Raw genomic sequence first — 19,848 nt, forward strand, 5'->3', positions numbered from 1 at the left:
TTGATACATGATGTTTGCTCGTAAATCCGAGAGATTTTGGACCAAGTCAAAGCCACTCACTTTCGAAACAACCTCAATACCGGCAAGCAAACCACTCTACTTGCAGGATGTTCTCTCGGCCCGTTTAAATCGCACCTATACTGGAACAGCTCCTTGAGATCACACTTCTTGAGGTCCTCGATTGGCGGTTTGCGAGTCTTGCCGGAGGGTAAGTGATTGACACGCTGGGCCAGCTCGGACGCAGGAAAGGCCTCGACCAGTGGCGCCATCTTATTGAATACTAGAAGCTCGCTCCGTTTTCAAGACGACACCATTCCTCGTTGATTTGATGATGCTGTATCCAGAGGATGATTGCAAGTCAATATGAGTGCAGAGGAGCTGGGGAAGAAGTTGTTGGCGGAGGTGGAAGAGGTTGGCTTGGACGAGGTATGCACACTTTTCGAACCTGAACAGAATATTGAATGTGACTGACGATTCCACAGTTACTGCATACGGTTTTACGGAGTGATGAGTCTCGAGACGGTCGCTTCGGTCTGTCTCAGCTGGATACCATGCTTCAATGCATTGGAGAGATCCGCTCATCAACAAGCAGCCTCCCGCCAACGCCTCCCATCATCGAGCTGCAATCACTATATCCAGGAGGCGGTAAAACGCACTTACTCTACCATCTCACAGCGCTCGCAGTTCTCCCAACGAGTGTTGGAGGTAAGCAAGCAGCTGTGGTCATCATCGACACAGACAGTAGGTTCTACGTTCCTCGTCTCGCCCACCAGATCAAGCGACAGGCCGCCATCAACCTAAAGGATGCCGTGCCTCCTTCAGACTTGGACGAGATCGTGCTCGTCGCCCTCAAGCACGTCCACATCTTCTCTCCTCAATCTCTAGCATCCACAATAGCAACCATCACCTCCCTCTCGGCCTACCTTTTCAACGCCACAAAACACCACTCCTTCGACCGCACCATATCCTTCATAGCTCTGGACTCCGCGTCGGCGTTCTACTGGCAACACCGTACAGACACCGACGATGCTGCACTCATCACTTCAACCTCAATCGGATCCAAACACACCTCCCAACCAAATGGTTACGTCCAACTTGCGGCCTCACTCAAAAACGCCATGCGAATCTTCCACACATCGCTGATTTTCACCTCCTGGCACCACGGCCACGTCAAGGATCCAAGCTCAAATCTCGGCCCGGACGCCCAATCTTTTCGAACATCTCTCCCAGCACCATGGCCAACTCTACCGACTCTTCGTTTGGTCGTGCATCGGGCACCAGTGRGGAAGTTACCTATCGAGATCAGCGTGGAAGATGCTCTCCGGGAATCTGAATCAAGGCAGAAGGTTGTCGAGAGGGGAAAAGTGGAATGCTTTGTGAATGAATCTGGGATTGAGGAGAGCGTGATGCAAAAGTTGCGCGCGAGAGGGGCTGGGTTTGATTTTTACATTACGGAGTCTGGTGTAGACTTTGCTGAACAGCTGTAATGCGCTTGGGCAACCTGGAAGTTTGTCATGAGCATCGCTTTTCGGTTGTGGTATAAGTCATCTATCTAAAAATGCTTGCAGCTCCGCTTTGGGCTTTCGAAACGCCTTGCAATGTGTTCGCGCGCTCGGTGAAGAGCTGCAAACAGAACATGCCGTGGTATGTTCTTGTCGTGAATTTGCTGAGTGAGGTTGAAAACAAGAAGCACATCATCCGCTAGCCATTCCCCTTGCCTGWGGGCTCTAAAAGCCGCTTCGTTCCAGGTGCAAGTGCGCTCGCAGCGCACTATCCCGCCATGTGTGCCTCCATCGCAGCCTGTGGTCCGTGATTTCGTGAGCTGTAAATATGATCCGTCTACAAATCGGCGTCGTCCTCGTCGGGAAGAGGCATGTTGGACGCATCCTCCATTTCCTTCTGATACTGCGCCATAACGGCCTGGTCAACCTGAACCTCTGGTGGCGCGAGAGCTGGAGCAGCGACGAACTCCTAAATGGCTGTTAGCGGAGGTAAATCAGAAGAAGCGTTCAGAAGACCTACCAGAGCTGGGTTGCCGACAAGCTTGCGTGCGAGCCACAGGAATGGCTTCTCGAAGTTGTAGTTGGACTTGGCGGAGATGTCGTAGTACTGGAGGTTCTTCTTGCGGTGGAAGGTGATGGTCTTGGCCTTGACCTTGCGCTCCTTCACATCGACCTTGTTGCCGGTAAGAACGATTGGGATGTTCTCACAGACACGGACAAGATCGCGGTGCCAGTTGGGCACGTTCTTGTAGGTAATGCGCGAGGTGACGTCGAACATGATGATACCGCACTGGCCGTTGATGTAGTATCCATCGCGCAGACCACCAAACTTCTCCTGGCCGGCGGTGTCCCAAACATCGAACTGAATCTGTCCGAGGTTCTATCCTGTTGTCAGATACTGWCTCCTCCCTTCAGATCCCACGTGGGCGCATGCTTACCGTGGTGAATCCGAGAGGGTGGACCTCGACTCCGAGCGTGGCAATGTACTTCTTCTCGAACTCTCCGGTCAAATGGCGCTTGACGAAGGTGGTCTATCCGAGAATGATGTCAGCTGAAACTCTTCACTTTTGCCGCGAGCCCGCCTGCCAGATTGCAGGCAAGTTCATGACATTGTGTCATATGTAAAATGTCCTACCTTTCCGGTACCGCCGTCGCCGACAAGGACGAGCTTGAAGGTTGGGGTCTGAGACTGGACTTCCGCCATATTTGCTCGAGGGGTGGTGGGTAGGTTGATGCGGAGAAGACGAGCGCGAGCGATCGAGTTGGTGGGTGAAGTGTTGCTCGGTCGAAGGTGGTGGTGTTTCGACGATCGAGGTTGTGGTTGTTGTGGTAGTGGTGGATGTTGTTTTGAGAGGTTCAAATTTCCAACCAGCCCCTCACAGCAGGCTCCCAACAGTGATCGGCAAACCTTCCTTGGGCACCAGATGCTTCCGAATCGAAACTTTCCCTCTTCTCTTCACTCCACTCTTCACTCCGCTTCACCCACTCCGGCTACCCACACACTCAAGCCGCCACGGACACGCTGAGATTGAGTATACACATGTATGCCTCAGTGAACACCGTCACGGTTCCTCGCGTTTGCTTCGCCGCCAGCTTCATCTACCGAGGGGAACGCTATGTCTACGTGCGATAGTGCCACGTCGAGACTCTACGTGGCTAGCATATCCTGTAGAAGAATACTTGGCCAAGTGAAATCATTGTTGTTAGACAGTGCTGCCTTCGCAGCCGGGGCCGATCCATCGACCCCAAAAGGACTGGTTGATGCGGACGGGCTTGTGACATTGCCTCAATGATCTGACGGCATGGGAACAGTCCGACGCTGATAGTACTCAGATCATCCTTCAAAGCGGAGAAACATCCAAGGCTATTGGTCTGCTCCGGTGTACATCTCACTCTGGAGCGTTCGGGTGATGTCTGGAGGCTGAGGCTTGCTTCACTAATACCTTGAAACATTGCAGATCGACCAACGGAGTGTGCTGTGGCGGACCTTGGGGGAGGGGTACGTAGTAGGCGGATGTGGATATCATCGCGTCTTTGATATTCTCGCAATGCGGTCTCTGTGCGGGCGTTTGGGCTGTCATACAGCTCGAAAGCTGCGCTACGAAGCGTTCGGTTGCGCTATACGACATGCTATTCAAAGTGTGAAGAAGCCGTCGTAATCGAAGATCACTAATTGAACCCATGTTATTGACCGTATCCACCGCACAGACACTCAATCTACATCCCTGCTCGTCGTGGCGTTCTCCAGGGCCCAGGCGTGCACAACATTCATTCCAACCAACTTCCTGCAGCCCACACCCCAACGCACGCAATAAAGTGTTCACCGCGCGATCATGGGAGGTCGCGATTTAACTTGCGCCGCCACAGTGGCACTGTACTGGTAACACAGGTCATTGATTTGGCCGCCTCGTTGTAAACACTTCATCCATCCAGCGGCATGGCCACAGCGTCCGCTCCTGCTGTCCCGACCCACCCGCTCGCTTATATCTACGCGACAACCAAGATCTAGAGCTTTACATTCTTCGTTCGCGTTCTTTGCTCCTACATCCTCCTGATTGCCCAATTGCTTTCTGCTGCAGCCACGGGACGACCGCCCATTCGCGCCTAATAATCAACCTTGGGATGGACTCGGAAGAAAAGTCCGCTGGTTGTTCCCAGCCGCAGAACTGACCATTGTGGAACACAAAAGCCCTGCGACCGCATGTCGAGGCATTTCTCCTCCACGACTGTAACCGCCTTCCGACCGAGGACTCGTAATTAGGGGATCAAAAAGATGAGGATACCCATCCGAATTCAGCTGGGCGGAGTGATTCTAGTCTCATCTTTGATTGGACTTGCTGTCATCTCCATCGCGGTATGGGTCACTATACACGCATTCGTGCTGGACCTTCGGGCATCGCGGCTGGCATTGACTGCCTCTCTCAAAGCAGCTCAATTAGCCACCAATCTTGATATCATGCAGACCAGCTCTGGTTTCGTCTCCACGAGGATACTCATCCAAAACGCCCTGACCCGATACAACACCAGAGACAACAACACTGCTGCCAATTGGGTCAACAGTATTGCAGATATACAAGCTGCGATTGGAGGAGATGCTTCCCTCGGACAGGCATTGCTGCTTCAGATCAGGATCTGGCCGAGAGATGATGATGGACCTGGAAGCCTGGGAGGACTCTTGAACGTTACAGCACAGAGCGTACTTGATAACAATATACCACTCCCATACAAGTACGAGAATGGGACATCAATACTCATGGGCGCAAATGATACAGACGTGAGTGGTGGGTACTGATCAACACAAAGGGTACTCCAAGCTGACGCACTCAGTCCGGTTCCTGGGGGTATCCACCTAATTTGTACCCTAACCTGACATACTTCACCGAACCCTTCAATGCGACTTACAGGAATTCTCGAGCCATGTACCAGGGTGTGGTTTTGATGCCAGGCGCTGCTCTACTTCTCGGCCCCTGGCGGGTCAGCCCAAGCCTCGATCTTGTTTCAATATCCATGCCGATCAGCGACAACAATAATCTGGATCTGGTCTTGGGGTACATGACAGTAGTGATGGATGCAAGATTGATCATGAGTGTCTTGACATCAGATCAAGGCCTTGGAGATTCCGGATCAACGCTATTGCTTGGTCCAGCCGATCCCAGCAATGTCTTCTCGAGTGATATCATGAATAGCACAGCCAGCAGACAAAGGCCCCAATTCGAGGTTCACTACGTTGTTCCTGTGAATGAGACCTTCAAAGACCGCCATCCRGATCATGTTCTCGGAGCGGCCAACTCTCCGTTCAATGCCAACGACTTCTCCGTAATCTACAGTGCGCTGGCCAAGGCAGATCTGAGGTCTTCTGATAGCTCCGGGTCCAGTATCCACGCCATAAACGAGAATGGTGACAAGGTCAGCGTTGGATATTCGCTACTTACAAGTCCACTTGTCGATTGGATCGTCATCGTCGAGCAGAGCCGAAAGGAAGTCTGGCGGCCAATAAACAGACTTAGGAATGTCATATTGTCCTGCCTCTTCGCGACAGCGATTCTGATGGCTTTGGTGTCGTTCCCGCTTGCCCATGTGGCGAGTCTGCCGATCATAAGACTGCGACAGGCTGCCGCCCGTTCCATGGAGCCGCCGGGAAACAGTCGGAGCAGCCTGGGATCATCGTCTGTCGACTTAAACCGGGGAGAAGTCAACGTCGTCAGAGGCATTGCCGGCTCTGATGGCGAAGTCGGCAAGGAAGGCGCCATGGTGTATTCGAACCCTGTTTCCAAGTGGAAACAGAAACGGCAAGAGGCAACGCAGGCGCGACGGGATGAGAGGCGTAAGCGGGCTTTCAGGATACCTGGCAAGGTCAAGGAGCGTAAATATTGCGTTCGGGATGAGCTCTCCGAATTGACTTCGACGTTCAACGAAATGGTACGCATATTGAGGGGTGATGGCACGTGTACAACACTGATATCTCACAGAGCGATGAACTCATGAGTGAGTGAACGTTTCCAAATTCCTCAAAATTTCGGTAGCTAACGTTGTTGCGCCCCCAGTGCAGTACAGCAGACTTGAGGTGCGGCTGTCTACCTGCTTAACATTTCACGGTCTGACCTCTTTTAGGAGCGTGTCCAGCAAAGGACTGCAGAGCTAGAAACTTCGAAGAAAGCTGCTGAAGCTGCGAATGAAAGCAAAGTAAGTTGTCTTTGCTCGCTGAACTTGCAGKCAGCGCGATCGATCGTTGACACTACGGCCACAGACTCTGTTCATCGCCAACATCTCCCATGAGCTCAAAACGCCCCTCAAGTATGTAGTCATACGATTGCGAGTTCTTATGCTAGGAACAGGACTGACTTCTGGCAAAGCGGCATACTTGGCATGACAGCGGTCTGCTTGTCAGAACCAGACCCCATCCGCCTGAAGCGATCGCTTGGCATCATCTACAAATCTGGAGACTTGCTACTGCATCTGCTAAACGACCTACTCACCTTCTCCAAGAATGAAGTCGGACAGCATTTGAGCCTTGACGAGAAAGAGTTCCGCCTGCGAGACATACAGACACAGACTCTGGCTATCTTCGAGAAGCAGGCCAGAGAAGGTGACATCACATTGAAAGTAGAATTTCAAGGTGCTGACAACACTCTCGACTCTGAGCGGCGACAATACAACGGACCAGCGGACACCGGAAAAATGCAGGACATGATTCTCTGGGGCGACGTGTACGTATACCTGACGAGAGCATGACACCTTTTCCGAAGAGATTCGTAAAGCCTTTGCCGGCTTTCTGAAGCTTTGCAAAGGGAGATAACTCGCACTCTGTCTGCAGTGTATCAAGCTAACATGGACTGATCGACACCAGGCATCGAATCTTGCAAATTGTGGTCAATCTCTGCAGCAATGCGTTGAAGTTCACTCCTAAAGGCGGCTCGGTAGTACTCACCGTTCGATGTCTGCCCGAACTACCTCCTGCAGCATCAAGAAGTACAAGCATGAACTCTCGCCAATCGCGCAATGATTCATCACGACATCGTACCTCCGATACTTTCACCCTGCCCGCGAGACCCAGCTTGGCAAATGTTACAAAGGAGAAATCACAGGTCTTTTCAGTCACAGACAGGAATAGCTCTCCACCGCCCGGAAAGTTCTTGTACTTTGAGTTTGAAGTGCAGGACACTGGACCAGGTGAGTGTACCCAGTTTTGCTTTGAAAAGATCTTTTGGTTTCTTGGGCTGACTTTCCCGTTCGTTCAAGGCATCCAGGAAGAAATGCTGAGCAAAATCTTCCTGCCATTTGTTCAAGCAGATCTAGGTCTTAGCAAAAAATACGGAGGCACCGGGCTAGGGTTATCAATCTGCTCGCAGTTGGCAAGCCTGATGAAGGGTTCTGTCACTGTGAAAAGCACTGTGGGTGTGGGAAGCATATTCACTCTGAAAATGCCACTGCGTCTCGTCCAGTCTCGTCCGGAGAGCTCACCGGGATCTCTAACCGGAATGCGCACGGAGACTTCTAGCAGAAGTGCATCCTTCGAGAACGACGACAGATCGCAAGCTTATGGAGTACATGATGCTCTTGAAAGCCCTCTCGCTGAGACTCCGGAGACCACAAAGCCACAGCAAACTGCCGGCGTGGGAACCGTTTCGCAGCCTCGATTAGTTGGGCTCAGTCAACCTTTTTTTGCCGCTAGCCAACCCATGGAGTCGCCGAACTCACAATCTGGAGCTATGAAACATGTCAGCACCGAAGCCACTCGTGGCGATAATAGAATACGAGTCCTGGTGGCGGAGGATAACAAGATCAACCAAGAGATTGTGCTTCGTATGCTCCGGCTGGAAGACATCTACGACGTGACGGTTTGTTCAAGTCTTGTATCTGTGCTCTGAGATCTCAAGCTAATAAATTGTCGGGACAGGTCGCCAAGGACGGGCAAGAAGCTCTAGATCTAGTGAAAGAGTCGATGCGTGGCGATGATCATCAAGCGTTCAGTAAGCTCACATCACTGTGTCTCTGGTGAGGTAACGCTTGGACGGCTGCTGACATTTTCTTGTAGACCTCATATTCATGGACGTGCAGATGCCCAATGTGGATGGTCTGCAAAGTACACGCTTGATACGTGAGATTGGATATCAAGCACCGATCGTTGCATTGACTGCTTTTGCCGAGGAGAGCAACATCCGAGATTGTCTGGATTCTGGCATGAACTACTTTCTGAGCAAGCCGATTCGCAGACCACAACTGAAGAAAGTGCTGAAAGAGTACTGCCAGCCGATACCCGAGGAGACCGAGGAAGCTGCGTCACCTGGAGAGCAAACCTCAGGGCACGGCGGCGGTACCAACACGACCATTGTCATGGTCAACAAGGCACCCGAACAGCCATCTGCCAGCAAGGGCGTGCAAGTAGACGAGAAGAACGGACCGGAGTGAGAAGGWCAATGACTTTGACGATGCTTTGACTATGCAAGTTCGCTTTCATGTCATCCCAAACATGTTTGAGCGAAGGTGTTCCGGCGTTTACCAATCTTCAAGGGGGTGCGAAAGAGAAAAAGTCAATACAGATCCCTACATCAAGCGCATATTGTACACCTTCCTTCCCAATGAATGGTGAGTGTTGACTAGAAAGCAGCAATTTCTGGTGGGAATAAGCTCTGTTGTAGAGAAGCAGCATCAAACCTCTTCTCTGGTGGACTTTCCAAAAGAGAGAACTCCTGCCACAGTACGCTCGATTCCGCACTTATCTCAACGATCCGTCGGTCCATCTGTGACAAGAAAACGTCCATGGCTGTGGTAGTCTCCTTTCCCACTCCAATTCTTATCATTTGGGCTCGTAGTTGAATCTGCTGTATTGCTGCTTGCTGAAGATCTTGAGTGTACTGGTTGAGAGCTTCTAGAAATCTCTGCCCTGCCTTCATGACTGTTCTTGAGTCGGTGTTGGAAATTCTAGATGGCACGGCTGAACGTCAGCACACTACAGCTTGAGGATTTTACGCGACACGTCTGCTACGAGATGGTAACGGAAACGGGAAAAGAATTCATCAGATATTGAGCGTGGGGAAAATCTCAGGGGGTTGGAAAGTTTCACTTACACTTCAGAATGTGATTGCCGTAGCTCAGCAATATAAGCAGGTCCAAAAGTAGAACCATATCGTTCGCAGAAACCCGTGAGTTTTGTTTGAAAGTCTTCAACTCCAGGAGAGCATTTCGTATTCATAGGGACAGTCGGTAAGAACCCGATATCATCAATATCCTCGTCATTATTTTGGTTCTCCCGAGGATGAGGTATCCCGTGAGGACATGTCCTTCTCTTGGGAAGACTTGGCCGCTCGCTATCCTCCTGCTCATCTCTGAACTCGCTCGCTTTCCTCTTTGCGCCAGTCATCATATCTACTAATAGTAAAAGTCCTAGTGGGATCTTGCATGAAGTGAAGTGAGGATGGATAGCTCTGCTAACTTTGAATGGTAAATGCTGCTGGCGCCACTCGATCACGCAATTTTGAGCGGGGGCATTGGCCGAGACTACTAGCTGGTGTTTTTTATAAGTTGGTCTTGGAAATTGAATTCAAGATATTGTTTGATGAATGTGATACGTAGGGCAGTATCTGGACGCCTCAGATTTGCATTGGTGACCGGTTCTCCCTCTTTGCGAGTTGGAGACTTCTGCCAAGCTCCCGACTAATCACACTCACGTACAACTATCTGACCTGCGTTGGAAAGGCCATTCGCAAGGCTGCAAGTATTCAACGAGACTCAGGTAGCCTACGTTCAGATCTGGTCCCTTTCACCCCAAGCCTTCACCCCTATCTCTGCGACAACACATTCCACAAAGCAATCGAGTTGACGACTGACAGTGTAGTGGTAGTGGCAAGCGATACGACCACGATGGGATACTTCTTGTAGAATGCGACTACACCTCCACGCTCTGGCTGTCGCGGCTCACGCCCTTCGAAAAGCTCTTGAATGCCGGCATACGCATCCTCTAAATCATTGATCCTGTCCATGAATGGGGACTGCTGCTTCTTTTCTCGCTTAATCAATGCTCGCTTGTTGATCTTGTCTTGAGATATCTTCCAGTTCGCAAAACGGACGGTCGGTCTAGACGCACTGGGCCGCAATGCAGGATGAGTTCGGTTGCGAGGACCTTGTTCAGCGGGCGCAGATCGTGTAGAGCTCTCCGAGGTTCTGCTCCCAAAAGCGAAGAGGTTCCGGGCTCGCGCCAGCAGACCAGATGGTCTAGCATCTGACATTGTATTTCCAGCAGCGGTCCATTGCGAGATCCTGTGCTTTCGAGCCTTGCGTCTCTCCCTCTCTAGGTACCTTGCCCTTTCCTTCGCTAGGTCATCCACCTTTTGCTGCGCTCGAGCTAGTTTACGTAGTTCCAATTGGTACTTCATGTAGCCATCCAGCGCGGCGACGTTCTCGATCCACTTCGCCTTCTCTCCCGCTGTAACCCCCAAGCTACATTTCGAAGGTCTCATCTGGATAGTGGTGAGAAGGGGTAAGGTCAGCAGATCCCGCGCTTCCTGCATGGTCTGGAAATCGTCCGCTGTGAAACTGTCGACGCATGCCAGACGATTGAATTCCTCAAAAGTCCGCTCCCGCACTTCAACGTCAAGTGTACGGATACCCTTGCATCGCTTGAGGTGAGCAAAAGCCGAACAAGCTTCTGCAATGCTATCGGAGGCAAAGTAGCAGGAGTCCCAGACACAGCTGAACCGGGTCAAGCATTTCCTTAGAGTGGGCGAAGAATCGCAAATTGAGTTGAACACATAGCGTTCGCCGCAGCTGATTTCTCTCTGCCGAAACCACTGCTCGGTAGCTTCCTCAAAGAATTTCTTGCTCACTCTCATGTCGAGGAGGGGACATATTGGTGTTTCTCGTGGTACGACCGGAGTTAAACGTAGCTAGGAATGGATGAGAAACGAAGTCATGCTCATGTGAGATACTTCTTACACTGCCATACTTTCTCCTGTCACGTTCCCTTCGCAAGTAGTCAGATAGCGAGGTCTGCAACACGTCAGAGATGGGTCGTAGAGCGCCTCGCTTGGCACATCTACAGCCAAATGATAGGGCCTACTTGCCATTTTAAAAGCGCCATCATGCTCGGACTCGTATGCATGCCGGTAGCACTCATCTCTCAGCTCTCGAGGTAATTTTGAGAAGAACAACGACAACGCAGGCGCGGCGGGAGTAACATCTTCCGTGGTGTCCATCTCATCTGCTGCTGTCTTGTATATCCTCGTTTCGAAGCGGGTTTTCATATCATGTTCCCTGTACATGATGGTCTGAATCATGACGGAGAATGTTCGACAGCCTCTGATGATGATGGCAGTGAGGTTGAGRCGGCACAGGGGAATTGTGGACCAGCGTTTGGGGGTTCACATCGCACACTAGCGTCTTATCGCTCGACGCTAGTGGATAAGAGGTTGGGGAGGTTCCACTACGTAGGTAGATTCACATTGCGACCTTGCACGATGGTTCTCGGTTCTGCTTCGTCTGGACTGAATCTCTTTGAGGTATGCCACAGGCAGATTGCGCTGCAATGTGCCTTCTCCACGACAGCATGCTGTGGATCGATTACTCCCAAAGCTTGACCTGGCTTGCTCTCTCATGATCATTCATCATTTCGACGTTTCTTCGTAGCAAGCCTACTTGGCCTTCAATTCTACATCCTCCTCCGTATTGGCCTCGCCGCCAGTTTCCGCCTTGGCGCCAACTTCCTTCCCATCCACATCGGCGAGCATGACGTCTCCATCCGAGTCCTTCAAATTGACCTTGTCGGCCTTGTCCATGTTCTCCCTCAGCATTTCGACATCCTTCTCCACATCCTTGAAATCAAGACCCGGCTTGCCCGGTTCTATACCCTCCATGCCATCCTGCTTTGAGTTCATCGCCTCATCAGATGACGGGGGCTGTGGTGATTTACTCCTGCCCCGTCCCACCGCAGCYTCCATGTCCAAGACCGCATTTCCTGCTTCTATGTTCTGCCGCTGAGGTCCCATGTCTTCCATACCAATCACATCTGGTCCTCTTGCGTGTGGCTGCTCCTCATCCATAGGGACTTCAAGAGGCATGGCCACTGCAGCAACCGCTGCGACGTCTCGCCCCACTGCTGCAGCTCCACCAGATATCAGTGTCCTTCTTGGCGCCAGTGCCGCGCCGTTCGGGCCCACCGCAACCACGCCTGCCTCTTGCTCTTGTCGCAAGAGTTCTCCTTGGGTGATAGCGCCTTGCTCTCGTAACTGAGCCTCCATGGAGGACTCCGACGAGCTGCTAGCATCGCTTTGTTCTGACAACGTAGGAGAGGCAATAGGTGAGGAGCTCGTATAAGCAGAATTGTTGGTGGTACTCGCGATGCCATTGACGGTGACGGACACGGTCTCGATACTACCCGCACCATGCGGTCCGTCAATGGTTTCGGTGCTCTCGCTGTGTAGCTCACCGTCTGTGCCAGAAGTAGCAGATGCAGGGGTGAGAGCGTTGCCATTGGTAGCCAGCCATGGAATCGGAGTGAGAAGCGCACCACCCAGACTCTCATCGCTACCGAGGCTGTCCCTCTCTGTAATGCCATTCGTTTGAGGTGTTCCGTTGGTGAGAAAGCCAGGGTTCGTCGAGACTTGCATCGTGGGCAGCGGGAAGTTGGAGACTGGGGAGCATACTGATACGACGCGGTCCAAAGCCCGCAAGTATGCATTCAGATGTCGATAGTGGGCTTTGGGCCGTAGTACCAATTCCGCTAGTCGTTGAATCGTGTACGGAGGACTCTCGCTGAAATCGTGCTCTAGTATGCGCCGAGACATCTGGTATGAGCTGAGCAGGTCGGGTGGTAGGGTACCTGGTGGCGCCTGTACACCGTCGGCCTGCGAATCTCGTTCTGTGAGTTGCGACTCGACAGCATCAAACGTTGTTGTTGAGGTGGCCGGCGGCGCACGACCCGCTGCGATGTCTGTCGGCGCCTCATTCTCTTTTGCACTATTCTGACTGGCAATCAAGCCATTGTTGCTGGCCTCGGATTCGGTTGCATCGGTGTCGCTCTTGGGAAGACGAGGCGGTGTCGAGGCAACAACCTGTGGATCTATGGGCGGGGGCTGAGTCGCAGGATGTGGTAGCGTCGGGATGGGGAACTCGTTGTGTACAATCTATGAACAGATCAGAATCGTGGTCGCGCGTGAGACGGAGACTAGGGCGATGGCGCACATCGTGTAGGCGTTTGAGAAGGCTTTCCAGCACGCGAGGCCAATCTGCGCTGCGACGTGTCAGCGGTTGCGCGTAGAGAAATAGTCGAAAGTCCTCACATATCTAATGAGCCATCGCGAGCCGCAGTTTCAAGTATGTCCTCGCTGGAGTCCATTGTGAATGTTGCACTTTTAAGTTATTGCCGAATGACGGAGGGGAAAGATGTGGGAATAATTGATGGAAGCTTTGAGGAAACGCGAGACGCATCATCATCATCACGTGCATCCGCGATCCTCATCCTGGAGATTCCAGACATGATGATTCCTGTGAAATTGATGAACGTCCGGCAATGCTTACCTGTGATGCTATGCTATGCCGCAGGAGCTGCACTTCTCTTTGGCGCAAATGTAAAGGAGCGGCCCCTCTTTAAAGGTACCTTAATCAGTGAGGGGTTGATGATGCTGTACCAGTTCACCCATATAAGAGTAGAGAGACGCCAAAGGTGAAGTGCTGTGGACCTCGCGGTGCATTCTTCTACGAACGAAAACTACCTTATCCTTGGACAACCGCAACGCCGTCGCTATTGATCTTCAAATCCGTTCGATCCCACCAAGACCATCAAACACAATGCAGTACGGTCCAGTGACGAATTTCACTATCCACGGAAAGATTGTAGCCATCACGGGAGGTGGCTCTGGAATCGGACTTGCACTGGCCAAGCTCTGTCACACACAGGGCGCTCGCGTACTGATAGGCGACTTGAAATTGGTCGCTGATGCTGAAGCCTTTGTCTCTGAAGCGCCGGCTGGGGAGGTGGTCTTCCAACACTGTGACGTGACGTCCTGGAAATCGCTCCATGACCTGATTACGGCCAGCGTTGACGAGTTTGGCGATGTTCCAGACTGTTATGTGCCGTGCGCTGGCGTCTTCGAGCCGCCGTTTAGCAACTTTTGGTATGGGGCAGATCTCTGAAAATTAATCCCACTGACGATGCCAATGCTGCTAGGGACGACAACGAAGCAAATGAGTACAAGTCTATGCAAATCAATGTCAACCATCCAGTGAAGATGACGCGATTGGCGATGCGCGCACTGGCTGGAGCAGAGAAACAGGGGGTGGTTTGTTTGATTGCGTCGTCCGCAGGCATTCGAGGCAACTATTTGGCCTCCCTCTATGCGACCTCCAAGCATGCAATCGTAGGCTTCGCCAAATCGATGGGCCAGGCCGATGTCGAAGAGGGCGTGAAGATCGTTTGCGTTCTACCCGGGATGGTGCAGAGTCCGCTGTAAGCTTCCGACTGACGAAATTCAAAGTGATCCATGGCTGATATCTGCGCAGGTGGGAAGATCRACAAGATGATATGGTGGTGAGAACGCAGTACACRAAGCGCCTGGAGGAAGCCCTTCAACCAAATGACATTGCTGAACTGATGCYGAGGATGATTGTACGCCAGAATTATGATGGTGGGACATGCGTGCTGAAAACCAAGGCTGAAGAGAGGATTGTTGAAGAGGGCTTCGCAAAGTCTGCCGGCAAATACGACCCTTCGCCGAGGCCAGAGCCAGATTTGGGGAGAATTAAAGATGTTATACAGTCCGAGAGGGGCAGGAAGTGGTCGTGAATTCCCGTAGCTATGCAGCAAGAATGATAAAGAGACTGGGTCGCGGAATTTCTATGGGCCTGGGCGCTTCCGCAGGTCAAGATGGAATGCCAATGGCTTTCAAAATGACAAGCATCTCCTGCTGCTTGCCAGGCTCTTTCATGCGTTTTGCACGCCGCCGGAGATCGGATGCAACCTTCGAACTCGGTTGAGGGCCGATATACTTCCATTTCGCCTGCGGGCGATGCGGATCAGCGCGCATGTGAAGCCACTTTCGTAGGCTTTCCAGACTTCGCGGTGGCTGACTCGAAGCGTTGAAGCAAATGGTGAGATTTTCGTTTTTGGTGAGCTTGCTCTCCTCTGAAGGGGGAACCCGCGCCATCCAGGTTAGTAAACCTTCGAAATTGAATTCCGTAATGTCGCATCGAATGGGACACAGTGAATGGATCATCGGCAAGACCTCGTTGCGGACTTTCCTGCTCGTGAGAGTCAAAGCATGGGGAGCTTTGTACCCTTCTTGTTGACTGGGTGGCGTTATGTGGATGGTCACATTCTGGAGGGCCAGCTTGTAAATCTCGATTCTCATTTCAGCGGGCAGGTCGAAAAAGGTCACTCGTGGCCTTTGTATGGCAATCTGTTTGGGAGGCGCTGGCGCAAGACGCCGATGCGTGGTCGCCATGGTGGTACTTCGAGTTGTGGATGTTGTTGGAGGCGGCGCAGACGGGCGGGGAGAAGTGATTTATTTATCCACAGATTGGCATGGTTCAGGAGGACCTTTGCCTGGTTACGGTACAAGACGCCACTAAGCGCCGCCCCAGAAGGTCCGGGGATGAGGTTCCTGTCGAAATAGTCGGCCGGTGAGCCGCGTGAGACGGCAACAGTTGTCAGTTGCGCGGTGATGTATTGCGATCCAGGTCAGCACTCCATCGAACACTTTCACTCGCCGGCGGCCGCAGCTGTAAACTCCAAAGTTAGTGATCTTGATGGTTCGCAAGGCGGAGGTTGCGGAGTAGGAGAGATCACGAAAGAAGGAAGCGCCGCGCCAAATGACTAAGACTTTTAAAACTGGCACAATAAGGTAAGACCGGGATCATGACGAGCAACGTTGAAAAGTATTAAGATTGTTGCAGCAAATATCACATGTTGCTACAGTAAGTGCCGCACTAGTCGCAAAGACGAATCAATTATTGCTCCTCCGTAATGTCAAGACTGCCATCCATGAGATGCGAACAAGGACTTCAACGCCAGCCCTGGCCTCCGCACCTTCGAGCCGTTCCCTCTCTTGATCCACTCATCATGGTACGACCATGAGAAGATGCTCCCGATCAGTGTTCCGGCCACAGCGACTCCGCCAGACTATACAGCTCTACGAAGTTCTCGTAGTCCTTCTCATACTTGCCCATCTTGCCATCTCTCACAGCATCGATGTGCGTGGATGTGCCGGCCTCCTTGGTGAGCAGCCTCTGCTTTCCCCACTGGAGAAGCACCAGACTTTTCCGAATGACCCTGGAGCGAATGCCCTGATCAGTTGACAACGKCTTCTCACCTGCACGACGACGGTGAGCCTGCACGTCGTCAGGAACTGGCATGCCCCGCTTCTCCGCCTCAATCTCCTTCTTTGCGAGCTCGCCGCCAAACTGACGATAGGCAACAAGTCCAGGGAAGCATACCACACGGACAATAGCCTCGCTCTGGCCCTCCATGCCCGGCTTCAGAATCGCACGTTCGTGGCCGTTCACAATCTTCCTATCATAAGGGCTTCCTGCAATCATGTCGGCGAGATTGTAAGCCTCCATGCGGCCAGGCTCGAACTCCTCGYCCTTGAARGTCGGTGGCCAGTAGTAGACAACGTCTGAAGCTGTACGCAGCATCCGGCTGAGCTTCGCAGCGTGAGCGACAATCAAGCCCAAACCGGTCGCCAAATCTACCTCTGGGCAGAATGTACCCAGCACTTTCAATAGCTTGCTGGCAATATCCGTCACTGCCTTTTCGAAGCTTGGCAATTTTACATCTGGCTTAGCCGCAGTGATGGCTGCCGCTCGAGACTCTGTGCGTGAGAATCCTGCATTGATTAGCCGGAAGTCTTTGTCATATATAAGGAGAATAAATCACCTTCGTCATCAATTTGTTCTTGCTCCAATGATTTCAGTCTCTCGGTCAAAGCGGTATCCCCTCCAAAGAGGAGCTCAGAAAAGACGTGCTCCTCCAGGGCTCGCGCAATGATACCGATCACGAGTGCCTCTCTGCACGTTTCATCAGTCAGCAGCTCCTCCCAGCCGGCCTCTCCTTGTGGTCCGCCTTGAGCGATACACCCAATGTATCGAATGAGCACTTTGTTGTCCTYGTTGTTGATCAGATCATCCATGAAGTATTCATCAACCGTGCCGGCAGTGTCCCTGGCGAACTGAACGATCTCATCCACCAAAAAGTTCAAGGCCTTGCAAACTCGATAGTCCTTCTTCGCGCAAGTTAACTTGCGAAATGGGGTGGCCGACCTAACTGACGAAACGCCTGGCTTTAGCGAATCCCAAAATTCACTTGCGATTTCCGGCGTATCATCTTTGTCCGGATCTTCATTAAGATGGTGGACGGTTTCAATGAGGTCACTTTGCAGTTGCTGCTCATCCAGATCCATGGACTCGATTTCGCTGATGAGATCCGACTCGGAGGCTTCGCTAGCACTGTCCAGATTTGGCTGTAGATAGCTACCGCTCGGGCCGGAGATCAGTGTTTCTTTAAACTCGACACGCCTATCAGGCGATTGACCCGCGGACTGTCGACGGTGTCTCGGCGGCATGTTGATCAGACTCAGTGCTTGGCTTGAGAATGTTTGAGAAGAGTTTGAAATGGTCTGAGTCGGGTGGAGCAACAAAGCAAGTGTTTGTCGCAACGGCATGTTTGTCGCCAGCCGGCCACGCAAGGGGCCCTGCAAGCAGCCCTGATGCATTCCAGGACTCCACAGCAACCACCCGAAATTCCTCATAGTCAACTGCGATCAACCGTCAAGCTGCCAGTCGTCGAGCCAGCTGCTCCACGCAGCAGCAGTAGTGCGATTGCCCCTCTCCTTTTTCAATGCCAAACGGCAGCAATCCACGAAATCCTGGCAAGCCGCGAGTCTTTTACGAGGCACTGGATCCATTTTGGCAAACCCTATTGGGTCTGCTGATTTGATGGCCTCCCGAAGCATGAAGTTGTTTCCACCACATGCTGCAGCGTACGGCGAATCGCCGACTAGCATACACAACAACGTGATTCCTAGGCTCCAGACATCGCTGGCAAAGGTCGGGGTGTTGAGGTCCTTCTGGATTCGCATCTGCTCCGGAGCCACTTCACCGGATGTCAAAAAATGTGAACAGAAGTGCTTGACGCGGCAAACTCACTATAATCCCAAGTACCTCCGGCATTTGATTCCGAATCGCCTGCTCCCGGAATAAACGCTGCAGAGAAGTCGATATACCGCGCCCGTATGACAGGCTTCGACTCTGTGGCATGCTCTGAGATATCAAGAAGGACATTGCCGGGTTTGATGTCTGCGTGGACAACTCCACTGGCATGCAAGAATTCCAAGCCGTTGACCAGATCAATGGCAATGCCGGGAAAGATGGCAATCAGCTCGAGATGCCTTGCGACCTCTGTCATCTGCTTGAGACGGTCATTCAAACCCTCCAGTGACCCTCCTATGAGAGCTTCGAAAACGAGCGAGCCGTTCCTATCGTCCAACCCGTAAAAGGCCACAATGAACTGGCTCGAAATCGAACGCCCCTGCAGGTGTGCTAGGACTTTGGCTTCTTGACCTGAGTAGGATGAACTGTTAACATGGACTCTGGCAGGGGATTCGGAGCAAATCGGAACATGATCATGTTCACGCCCCGATAGCATCCATGCTCCTCTCAACTCACTCACCGAAGATTGGTCCAGAATCCTTACGCGCTGGAGTCTTGATGGCAAAAAGCGCGGATCCAGATCTAGGCTGTCGCCGGAACCGCAAAGGGGATGGTGGAGACTCGCTTGATACGATACATTGCGTCGCCTTCTGTTCTGCCAGGTAGACATTAGACCACAGCCCTTTGCCAATGAATGTTGCCTGCTCGAGCTCATAGTCCATCCTGCTATAATCAAACGCAAGAGGGCCCGGAATTGACATCTCCAAAGAGTTTCGTGCACTGGCCAGGCTGGTCAAAGGAGTGGCAGGCGAGCTTGACAAGGCGGTTACATCGCTGGCACTGTCATCGAACGAGGCTGTGGGACTGTTTGGCTCCGTTGAGATCTCAATGGCATGCTCATGCATCCTCCGACTCTTTGGACTGAGATCCGAGTCGTCGGCTGCTGTCGAAGTTGACTTGTGCCTGATGTGCGATCCCTCACGTATCTCTCCAGCTACAGGCGACCAAGGCCCAGAGTCGCTGAACGTTCGCATCCGAAGAGGAAACGGCCTGCTGCGAAGTTTTTGTTGCCCGTTTCCGTTGACTTGAAATTGAACGGTTACGCGTGGACGCCATGAATTTGCCATTGCACGTTGGCTATGATCGCCGGTCGAGCGTTGATATTGACGTGGGAGGGAAACGGTTAGCAAATGCCTGCGCAAGGCCGTTTACAACGACAATGTCTCATGCGATGGTGATCCTGGGAGAGATAAGGAAAAGTCCAACTCCACAAAGTGGAGATAGGCCACCGCGTAGAAGTGATCCAGAGGTGGAGGGATCCCAGTGAGATGGATCATGACGAGCTGGGTTCTCCAGGGAGTTTTAGGTCATCGCTTTGCTGCACGTGTGAAACCAAAAGCCACCGGATCCTACTACTCATCATTACTGAGTTCAATCACTAGCCCGCGGATTCACGGTAATGACATGATGCAAATGAGGCATCCATGGATGCGAGCACGATGTCCACAGCTCCGTGTCTTGCGCTGTCCACGGCCGCCGCGTTGGCAGAGCTGCAAGCGTGTCCCGGTTGGACATTCATCGACGGTGGTGCACGTGTGTTGTGGATGGGTTGAGAGGACTGCTCATCCTTGGAGTGGGACGGTGGACCGAGTTGAAAGAACCTTTGCGCTTGTCGGGGCTTTTAGCGAACGAATCACGAGGCTGGCGC

At 52.3% G+C, this 19,848-nt stretch overlaps 10 protein-coding genes; 3 read left to right on the plus strand and 7 right to left on the minus strand.

Moving 5' to 3' along the window:
* Nucleotides 1–363: 363 nt before the first annotated feature.
* RCC_06900 (uncharacterized protein) lies at nt 364–1,487 on the plus strand (the record flags this gene model as incomplete). XM_023772160.1 has 2 exons in its annotated part: nt 364–426; nt 483–1,487. 2 exons carry the CDS (start codon nt 364–366, stop codon nt 1,485–1,487), a joined length of 1,068 nt encoding a protein of 355 aa, XP_023627928.1.
* Nucleotides 1,488–1,839: 352 nt separating this feature from the next.
* Nucleotides 1,840–2,706, minus strand: RCC_06901 (GTP-binding nuclear protein Ran; the record flags this gene model as incomplete). XM_023772161.1 has 4 exons in its annotated part: nt 1,840–1,971; nt 2,023–2,382; nt 2,441–2,533; nt 2,638–2,706. 4 exons carry the CDS (start codon nt 2,704–2,706, stop codon nt 1,840–1,842), a joined length of 654 nt encoding a protein of 217 aa, XP_023627929.1.
* A 1,569-nt stretch (nt 2,707–4,275) lies between these two features.
* RCC_06902 (related to Two-component system protein B) lies at nt 4,276–8,411 on the plus strand (the record flags this gene model as incomplete). XM_023772162.1 has 12 exons in its annotated part: nt 4,276–4,776; nt 4,830–5,172; nt 5,284–5,921; nt 5,972–5,987; nt 6,047–6,066; nt 6,114–6,185; nt 6,250–6,296; nt 6,356–6,709; nt 6,850–7,172; nt 7,242–7,840; nt 7,900–7,972; nt 8,038–8,411. The coding sequence occupies 12 exons, from the start codon at nt 4,276–4,278 to the stop codon at nt 8,409–8,411; spliced, it is 3,360 nt and encodes a 1,119-aa protein (XP_023627930.1).
* Nucleotides 8,412–8,599: 188 nt separating this feature from the next.
* RCC_06903 (uncharacterized protein) lies at nt 8,600–9,366 on the minus strand (the record flags this gene model as incomplete). XM_023772163.1 has 2 exons in its annotated part: nt 8,600–8,924; nt 9,071–9,366. 2 exons carry the CDS (start codon nt 9,364–9,366, stop codon nt 8,600–8,602), a joined length of 621 nt encoding a protein of 206 aa, XP_023627931.1.
* Nucleotides 9,367–9,781: 415 nt separating this feature from the next.
* On the minus strand, nt 9,782–11,275 carry RCC_06904 (uncharacterized protein; the record flags this gene model as incomplete). XM_023772164.1 has 3 exons in its annotated part: nt 9,782–10,885; nt 10,935–10,988; nt 11,063–11,275. 3 exons carry the CDS (start codon nt 11,273–11,275, stop codon nt 9,782–9,784), a joined length of 1,371 nt encoding a protein of 456 aa, XP_023627932.1.
* Nucleotides 11,276–11,629: 354 nt separating this feature from the next.
* RCC_06905 (uncharacterized protein) lies at nt 11,630–13,332 on the minus strand (the record flags this gene model as incomplete). XM_023772165.1 has 3 exons in its annotated part: nt 11,630–13,120; nt 13,179–13,227; nt 13,277–13,332. The coding sequence occupies 3 exons, from the start codon at nt 13,330–13,332 to the stop codon at nt 11,630–11,632; spliced, it is 1,596 nt and encodes a 531-aa protein (XP_023627933.1).
* Nucleotides 13,333–13,784: 452 nt separating this feature from the next.
* Nucleotides 13,785–14,778, plus strand: RCC_06906 (uncharacterized protein; the record flags this gene model as incomplete). XM_023772166.1 has 3 exons in its annotated part: nt 13,785–14,110; nt 14,164–14,442; nt 14,496–14,778. 3 exons carry the CDS (start codon nt 13,785–13,787, stop codon nt 14,776–14,778), a joined length of 888 nt encoding a protein of 295 aa, XP_023627934.1.
* A 76-nt stretch (nt 14,779–14,854) lies between these two features.
* Nucleotides 14,855–15,436, minus strand: RCC_06907 (uncharacterized protein; the record flags this gene model as incomplete). Its single annotated transcript, XM_023772167.1, has 1 exon — nt 14,855–15,436. The coding sequence occupies one exon, from the start codon at nt 15,434–15,436 to the stop codon at nt 14,855–14,857; it is 582 nt and encodes a 193-aa protein (XP_023627935.1).
* Nucleotides 15,437–16,082: 646 nt separating this feature from the next.
* On the minus strand, nt 16,083–17,554 carry RCC_06908 (uncharacterized protein; the record flags this gene model as incomplete). XM_023772168.1 has 2 exons in its annotated part: nt 16,083–16,819; nt 16,870–17,554. 2 exons carry the CDS (start codon nt 17,552–17,554, stop codon nt 16,083–16,085), a joined length of 1,422 nt encoding a protein of 473 aa, XP_023627936.1.
* Nucleotides 17,555–17,752: 198 nt separating this feature from the next.
* Nucleotides 17,753–19,267, minus strand: RCC_06909 (uncharacterized protein; the record flags this gene model as incomplete). XM_023772169.1 has 3 exons in its annotated part: nt 17,753–18,084; nt 18,138–18,551; nt 18,661–19,267. The coding sequence occupies 3 exons, from the start codon at nt 19,265–19,267 to the stop codon at nt 17,753–17,755; spliced, it is 1,353 nt and encodes a 450-aa protein (XP_023627937.1).
* Nucleotides 19,268–19,848: the final 581 nt, after the last annotated feature.

The sequence above is a fragment of the Ramularia collo-cygni genome (genome assembly GCF_900074925.1).
Source record: "Ramularia collo-cygni strain URUG2 genome assembly, contig: RCC_scaffold10, whole genome shotgun sequence".
Taxonomy (NCBI): domain Eukaryota; kingdom Fungi; phylum Ascomycota; class Dothideomycetes; order Mycosphaerellales; family Mycosphaerellaceae; genus Ramularia; species Ramularia collo-cygni.